The sequence below is a fragment of the Homarus americanus genome, unplaced genomic scaffold, assembly GCF_018991925.1.
Source record: "Homarus americanus isolate GMGI-L3 unplaced genomic scaffold, GMGI_Hamer_2.0 scaffold18703, whole genome shotgun sequence".
In the NCBI taxonomy this organism is placed as follows: domain Eukaryota; kingdom Metazoa; phylum Arthropoda; class Malacostraca; order Decapoda; family Nephropidae; genus Homarus; species Homarus americanus.
The window spans coordinates 3,676,237-3,685,049 of NW_024749779.1; the positions used below are offsets into that span (position 1 = coordinate 3,676,237).

Genomic DNA, 8,813 nt, shown 5'->3' on the forward strand with positions numbered 1-8,813 from the left:
ATTATTCAAGCATGTAATAAAATACTAAAAGTAGGTAACCGATCAAGTATCAAATATCGTTTTCAAGTAAGCAAACTTGAGAAAATTTTATCTGTAAAGTAGACGATCACGGGACGCGCTATCACTTATAAATCAAAGAAAATAGGAACATCATCTTTTACAAATCAAGGAACATACGACGGAAATACTATGTCAACAGATATGTGAAACAGACCCGAGAGAGAGGTAAGGTACCCTCTATAAGATTCAGTTTGTTAGGTGAAATGTACAGTATATGAGATCTTAAGAGGTTACTTCCGACTCTTACCTAAGGCTTGTTCAGTGGTCTCTCTTTGATCGCCCCCCCCCCCACCCCACCCCATCACCACCATCCCCTACAATAAAACCCTGTATGTGTATAAGAACAATAGTGTAGTTCATACCAGAAAAAAAAGGCAAAACCCGTAATTTTCTTTTATAAATGTTTTGTTTATTGATTTTTTTTACAGTGTGAGTCTTTTGTGTGTGTGTGTGTGTGTGTGTGTGAGTCTTTTGTGTGTGTGTGTGTGTGTGTGTGTGTGTGTGTGTGTGTGTGTGTGTGTTTTTGTTTGTACAGTATGTGTATGGTGTTTGGATATGTATGCGTCTGTCTATCAAAGTGTTTTTCTGTATATGTGTGATATTTATGAACATATATGTCTGTGTGTATAGTTTATAGATGTTTTTTATACGTACTGAGAACTCGTGTATAGACGCTTACACTGTTACATCAGCAATTAAAACATTATGAAAGGTAAAACTCTGTGTGTTTTATGTATCCTTGTTGGTGTGTGTTTCTGTTTGTGTGTTTTTTTTTGTATGTTTGCCTGTATTTACGATTGAATATTTGTGTAATTATTCATGTAATAACAGATAAATTCAGATATTAATGCTCAATCCGTCTATCTCTCTCTCTCTCTCTCTCTCTCTCTTTGTTTTTAAAATTTTCCCCCAAAATTAAATTGTACATATTTGTACACCCACCATTAAACAAACAAAGAGGCGTAATCCCAAGCAGAAACGTACAGGTTCACATGACGGATATACATACATTTCCACATTTTAAGCACGTTCACATATATTACGTTTACGTATTTACCATAATAAGTTCACAAGAATCTTATATACATATATATATATATATATATATATTGTTTTTCCAGAGACATCCAGTCCTGGAGGAGGGATCACCGTCATCCACTAAGGTCCACACGGGATCCAACAGCATGCTCTTCATCGACGAAGACGCCCCTACCGACGAGGAATCTGATGGTGAACCGATGATGCTGAGCTACCGTCTGCTAGCGACCGGAGACGAAGCAGTGGGAAAGAAGGAGGTAGACTTACAGAGGCTTGAGACTGCTCGTGAGGACATGTCAGAGGTGCCACCTAAAGAAGAACATATACCAGACAAAAGATATCCCCAACTGGGTGACGAGGAAGTCCAGAGGATTGTGAGAGATGAGACGGAGGAGGATATTGAGGTGGTTGATGACGAGGTCAAAGAGAAAGACGATGGACAAGTAACAGGTGATGGTGAAGAGGAGACGGATGATCAGACACAAGTGGAAGCTGATAGTAAATCTGGCTCCGAAGACGAGGTTGTCGAAATTGAGGAAGATGTTGACGAAGCTCTCGCTGTTCAAGGTGAATTTGAAATGAAAGACGACCCTCCTGAAACTGTGATGGAGGCACAGCAAGACATCACAGCAGACGACGATAAATATCAACCTGAAGCTGATGCAGGTGAAGAAGACCAGCTGGAAATAACTGAGAGTCAGCCTGAACTTCAGTCGGAAGAATCAGAAAGCCAGACTGAGGAGAAAGAGGAAGATCTCTCGGAAGCTGTGAGGGAAGAAGAACCAGAGCGTCAAGTCAGCAGCGATCAGTCGGAAGTAAGTAATCAGTTGGAAGAGGAAACTAGTAGTCCATCACAAGTTAACGAGGATCAGTCAGAAATTCCAATAGATAATCAGCTGGAGATCGGAGATGATCAGTCACAAAATAAGGAAGATGATCAGTTGGAGATCAGAGAAGGTCAGTCACAAAATAAGGAAGACGGTCAGCTGGAGATCGGAGAAGCTCAGTCACAAAATAAAGAAGATGTTCAGTCACAAGATCAGGAAGAAGATCAGCTGGAGATCAGAGAGGATCAGTCACAAGATAAGGAAGACGATCATCTGGAGATCGGAGAAGCTCTGTCACAAGATAAAGAAGATGATCAGTCACAAGATAAGGAAGAAGATCAGCTGGAGATCAGAGAAGATCAGTCACAAGATAAAGAAGATGATCAGTCACAAGATAAGGAAGAAGATCAGCTGGAGACCAGAGAAGATCAGTCACAAAATAAGGAAGACGGTCAGCTGGAGATCGGAGAAGCTCAGTCACAAGATAAAGAAGATGAACAGTCACAAGATAAGGAAGAAGATCAGCTGGAGATCAGGGAAGATCATTTACGAGAAGAAGCAGGCCACATAACAGAAAAAGATGACGATGCAGATCACGAACAACTGGAGGACAAAGAAGAATCTGAACCAGAGGTAAAAGGCGAGAGCGAACCACAAATTGACCAAACCCCTGACCCGACATCCTCCTCCCCCGAAGAGGAGATGAAAGTCAATGCAGAGGAGAAACTACCAGAGGAAGTAACTACTGACGCTAAAGGTGATACAGAGGTTGAACCAGAAAATTTATCAGGTTCTTCAGAATCGCCAAAATCTTCAGACCAAGAAACGAAGATTGACAGTGAGCTAGAAACGCCCGAACAGGTGACAAGCGAACCCGAAGACGACGAAGACGAAGATGAATTTATTGAACTGCGGCCAGAGCGAGATGATGTCCACGCCGCACGAAGGATGACCTCGAAGGTAACATCACACCAGCCTGTAAGTAGTCCCTCTCTAGTGGACTCTGAAGGTACTAAGCATTTGTCCTTTCAGCCTGAGGCGAGTAAACAAGAAGAACCAGAGCAACGTATCGATATTCAGAAGTATTACCTCACCAAGAAGGTCTCTAGCCCCCCTGCTCTGCCTCCCAAGCAAAAACATTACAACTGAAAGTTAGAAGTTATCATATGTACTTATCATTCCATGTTCATGTCTTGTCTCAAACACTTCAGTGCTTCTGTGCTAGGATCTTTTAAATTATCTTTATTTATATGACTGGCTATGATTGACTGGCCATCAAAATGTCACTAGCTGTTTCCATACAGACTTTGTAAATGTGTTTACTAAAATAACATTAACACTAAAGTCTAACATTAATTACTAATCATTTTAATAACGATATGATTGTTTCATTCATATATATATATATTTAATCAACGACCTCACCAGCCAGGGCTCGAACCCTAGACCTTATGCATGTGACCAGGGAACGCTACCAACCATGCCACAAGGACACTAAAAGCAAGCCTAGACTTTGTTCTATTTCATACAAAGCCTGTTCATCGAGCTGATGGCGCCATGAACCTACCAATGGGCAATCCCTATTGGAAGGTTCACGGCACCATCAGCTCGATGAACAGGTTTTGTGTGAAATATAACAAAGTCTAGGCTTTCTTAAAGTGTACTTGTGGCATGGTTGGTAGTGTTCCCTAGTCACATGCATAAGGTCTAGGGTTCGAGTCCTACCTGGTGAGGTTGTTTATTATATGTTCAAGTTCGTGTGTTATATGAACTAAAAATTATATATATATATATATATATATATATATATATATATATATATATATATATATATATATATATTTTTTTTTTTTTTTTTTTTTTTAATTAACACCTCAATCCACTCGGGGACGCTACCCCTGGACCACCAGGATTCTGGTGGTCCAGGGGTAGCGTTCCCCGGTCACAGTCATGGGCTCGTGGGCCGTGGGTTCGAATCCTGGCGGGTTGAGGTGTTGATTGTATGTAGAAGTCTGCGTTCTTTATTGGGCTAATGACATACATATATACTTTTAAATTAGAATTTATGTTCTTTCCTGCAAATTCATATTTTTATTTATCTTCTATTAAGATTATCAATATCTATGATTAATTTTGTCAGTTTAGCTTTATGTTTGCTGTTCTGTCATGGAAAGTCTGTTTTTGTTCCTAATGTTATGAAATTTTATACGTTGCTTATCATCACTTACACTGTACGCTGTTACTGTTCATGTGCAAGTTGTGTCCCTGACATCATTCTGTTAGTCAAAGCGTTATTAACTCACATGATCATCCATATAGTAGTCTTGAACTGTTGGTGCCCATGACAATTCTCCGTTAGTCTTTCTTGATGTAAAACCATCTGAACCAGGAGGTAACTTCACACTACCTAATGAGCGAAGTTTCTGAGCTGGACTCGTGAAACACATACCTAATGGCCTCACGTGGTTTTCATCTCTTTCCAACATCGGAAATAAATCTAACAAAACATCTGAGACGTTTCTTATTTCCCTTGGACCTGAATCAACAGCTGAGCCTCCCTCCACCGTCACCTGAGTCACACTGTCTTGTTAGATTTGTTTCTGTTGTTTGTTTAAATGTGGGTGTAATTTTTGTCTTAATTGTTTACCTTTTTCTTCTCGTCCACACGCCAGAAGTGACTATTCTGGCTTTATGTTGACATATCATATGTTGTGAATTTGTTAGTCACGGTGCTGTTTGTGTGTGCCGCTCACTGTGTACTATTACACATTGCAATCTATGATTGATTTTAGTGTTACTTAGCATGATATTATAACTTCTTATATGATTCAATAGACTGGGTGAAGAGGCAAGTTGAATGCATCAGGGAGTGAAATACATATGCAACAAAGTAACCACTTGTGAGTCTGTATCTCAGCTGCTCATTACTGTAACAGCTTCTTATGATTATTTAATAATTTCCTTTTTGCTGCTATTTGTGACACATCTATATTGGCTTTACTAATGAAGAGACTATATATCTATTTATTGTCATCTTTTATATGTTCTATGTACACATTTAAATATATATATATATATATATATATATATATATATATATATATATATATATATATATATATATATATATATATATTTACTTATTTACTTATTTATTTATATATATATGATAAAGAGTAACAGGAGTAACATTCGGGGACTCACAAATATCTTGAGTGTTTAGTTGTTGCATTCGATCAGTCTACGTGTCGGAACATCCCTCCTCAGAGGAGAGCCGAAAGGGATAGAACTCTTCGGTAGTTACTTGTGTATATCCATAATAATGAAATATAGACTTGATCATTGTTTGAACCATAAACAATAATATCAATAAAAACAAAGTCAGGTCAAAAATAAATGTCTATTTGACTGATTGACAGAACAAGTCTAAAATAATAAATGCAAAAAAGTGAACAAAGTTAAAGTTTTAAGTTAGACACAAATGGACACAAACCTTAATCTGAGGAACACGATAGTTCAAACAAGGCCATACCACCGATAGCAGGTTTTATATTCCATGATGGGTAGATCAGTTTCAACTAATTGTCATAAACATCTGGGCGAACTCATCAGTACATCTATGTGTGCACTGTCAATGTAATTATGTTATTAACCATAAGTGTTTTGTAGTGTGTCGCTGCATGTGTGTGTCCTAACTGTGTTCCCCTTCTCTTATTGCAGCCTTACTAATAACACAGCTCAATGGTGACCTGTCTGATGAACCCCTTGTGACCTTGCCTCACCTCTCTTGGCAGACGTTCCAACAATTCGATGATCACAAACCAGCTCAGTCCGACAACCTGAGCTTGGAGGAAGGTGAAGTGACAAGTGCGAAGATGGAGAAAAACAAAGAAGATAAAGATAAGGAAGAACAAATTGATAAAGAAAACCCGAATGACGTTACAGAAAATGAAAGTAAAACACGAGAGGAGGTTAAGAACACGGTAGACGGCGAAAATGGAAGAGAGGAATCGGACTTTATGAAGCAGGAAGAGGAAAATAGCAAGAAAGAAATGTATTCGAGGGAAAAAGATAGAGAAAGAGTGCCAGCAGAAGAGGAGGACATGTCTCTACTGCCGACCCCGATAATAATTATCAGCACTTCAGAGGAACAGCGAGAACATAGCGATGATGACGACAACGAGGAGAAAACTAGTGAAGATATATCTTGGAATGACGTGAAGACTCCCGGGAATTACGTGGAGATTCCCGAAATTGAAGATAATGATATAAATAAAGAAAAGCGAGAACAGTATGAATCTATGGAAGATAAAAGAGAAAGTTATATGGAAGATATTACCGAAGAGAATGAAGCAGAGACGAAAGAGATGGAAAGTGAAATTGAGGAGAAAACTGATGATAGAGAGGAATTTGTAATGAAAGAAACAGGAATTGGAGACTCTGAAATAAATAGAAGCGAGAAAGAGGATAGTGAAAGGATGCAATGCATAAAAGACCATGAAACTGGAAGAACAAATTTGGACGAAATCGGTAAATGTGAACATAAGGGTAATAATGATGAAACAAAAGAAGACAAAAGAGAAACGATGGACGAGAGAGACGACATTATCCTTGCGGGTGATGTCGAGTTTCCTACCGAGCAGCGCACTGAACCTGAAGACATATTAGATGGAGATTGGTCCCTTGTGAATCAGCTCTCATTAACTAGTGGGAGCACTAGCGACGGCGAGACGAGTCATAGACGTGCGGGGTCCCCAGTGAGTGATGGAGACGAGAGTGGGGAGGGAGGTACTCCAACCTACCTCAATTATATCCAGGACGATGATGTCTGCTTAGAAAACCCGGTGTTAATGTCAGGAGAAGATTCGGACATCGTTCACAGCGCCCCGACTCTGGATACTATCAGCGAGCAAGATGAGAGCGAAGATGATGATGAGAGTGGTACTGGAGACAAGATGCCCTCCATGTTAAACTCAAAATTCTCTGCTGGTATGTCTCATCTCAACACTATTGCTGAGGATGGAACGACGGATGACACTTCTCAAATGGATACAGAGAGTGACTGTGCAAGAGCCGGCGAAAGCAATTTTGATTCCAGGGAAGACAGCGAGTTAACTTCAAAAGAAATAAGAAAAGGAGAAGAAGAAAAAGAGCAAGAAGAGGAAAATGAGGGTAAGGAACAATATGAGGAAGATGATGATGATGATGATGAGGAGGAGGAGGAGGAGGAAGGACAAAGAGAAGAAGCAACGGGAAAGGACAGGAAAGTTTCAAGGCGTCTTAAAAAAGGTCATATCTCTAGGGGAAAGAAACTGAACCCTGTGTATCTGTCAGAAAATCTACGAAACTTCAACAACCCCATCAGCTACTTTGGTGGGCCGGACATCGAGTATGATGAGGACAGTGAAGGAAATAGGTCGAGAACCGAGAGTCTGACATCAGTGACATCTCTAGATTAAACATTATGTTGTTAAGTTGGTTAATATACTTTCGAAAATTACCATTAAGCACACTCTGGTATACGTTCTCAGTGAAAGTAAACAGAATGTATTTAAAAAGTACGAACATTTTTTTACGTATATTTAAGCACTTTTAGGGTTGGTTGAACATCTCGCCAGCTCTTTCTTCTGATAATGATTATATAAAACTGTACAAAGATATCACACGTATTAATTTCAAATAAAAGAGTTCAAATAAATGTTTCTAGTTATGATTTTCTTTAATACTTTTAGCAGTATATTAGTAACACAAATACTTGAGTTCCGATGTCACGTTCATAAAGCTTATTACTTATTGACTGATTACATTAGTGTTCACAATGTAAATATGTAATAGTATGTTGTGAAGTATTCTTAAAGGTTTAATTAAGAGACTTCTAGTGGAGATAATTAATTCCTATGAATCGTAAATTTGTTTTACTGGAGTAGTAGACCGGATGCTGTGTGACTGTATTTGTGTCCGTCAAATAAAAAAATGAATCAATATTCCTCGGCGTCTTCCTCAGCCTGTAATGATGACCACGTGTTCCATGATCAAAGGGTGACTGTTGCTGAAGAATGAAACAGAAGTCAGTGGTTATAATGTATTCTGTGATATCATACCACTGTTGTGTATTACGTTGTTATAAGATTGTGTGTGTGTCTAAATCTGTAAATGGACACTTTTTGGGTGAGTCCATGGAAGTGAATTATCTTCCTACAGGTCACTCCAGAATATCTCCTTCGACCTCTCGTTGTATGCAGATCTAGACCATGATTTTTTTTTAATTCTCCATTGGTATATTATAATCTAAGTCAGTTTATCAAAGAATATATTTTCCATTAATAATCAAAACCTTAGCAAGTTATCCATAAAGTGAAACATAAACTAATGTAAGAGCTTCACCTTTGGGATAAACGTAGCCTAATCAATAATAAGAGTTCGGTAAATTGAGGATAGTATTCTGGTTCATAATAGATATATAAGGTAAACAAAAAGGTTATATTGAGTATTGCAACATTATACAGTGCAAGTGTATTAATTATAAATTGTCTTTTATCTACGTACAGTATACCGCTGATCAAACAAGAAGTGATTACTTAATGGATAACTCAGGCGCATGAGCTCTAGTCACTGTTCATATGGAATATATCTTTCACACAGAATTAATTTTTTTATTTCATGTCTGAGTCTTGCATTGAAATAAAGTAGAGGTGAGAGTGGATACCCATTCACAGCTGGGCGGAGCGAATTAGCGACCCTGATGATCATTCATGACCATTGATAACATAACGCGAAGAGATGAGAAAAGTTCTACGCTTGATCTTCCCTGTTGCACGTACACGTTCACAGTCTGTCTTAAGGGAAGGACTTGAAATTTCGTAACCCCAATATTCATGGGAGACGACA

At 38.6% G+C, this 8,813-nt stretch overlaps 1 protein-coding gene across 9 annotated transcripts in view; it reads left to right on the plus strand.

Annotated features, from left to right (window-relative positions):
• Window positions 1–7,909, plus strand: part of LOC121853752 — a 50,235-nt gene extending 42,326 nt beyond the window's left edge. For 3 of the 9 annotated variants that reach the window (XM_042348100.1, XM_042348104.1, XM_042348106.1), the window contains 2 exons: window positions 1,182–2,903; window positions 5,720–7,909. In XM_042348100.1, coding sequence (XP_042204034.1) covers window positions 1,182–2,903; window positions 5,720–7,384 — 3,387 coding nt within the window. In that variant the 3' untranslated portion in view covers window positions 7,385–7,909. Of the gene's footprint in view, window positions 1–1,181; window positions 2,904–5,645 lie in introns of all 9 variants that reach the window. The other 6 variants (XM_042348103.1, XM_042348102.1, XM_042348105.1 and 3 more) reach the window with 6 other exon arrangements.
• The last annotated feature ends 904 nt before the right edge of the window (window positions 7,910–8,813 follow it).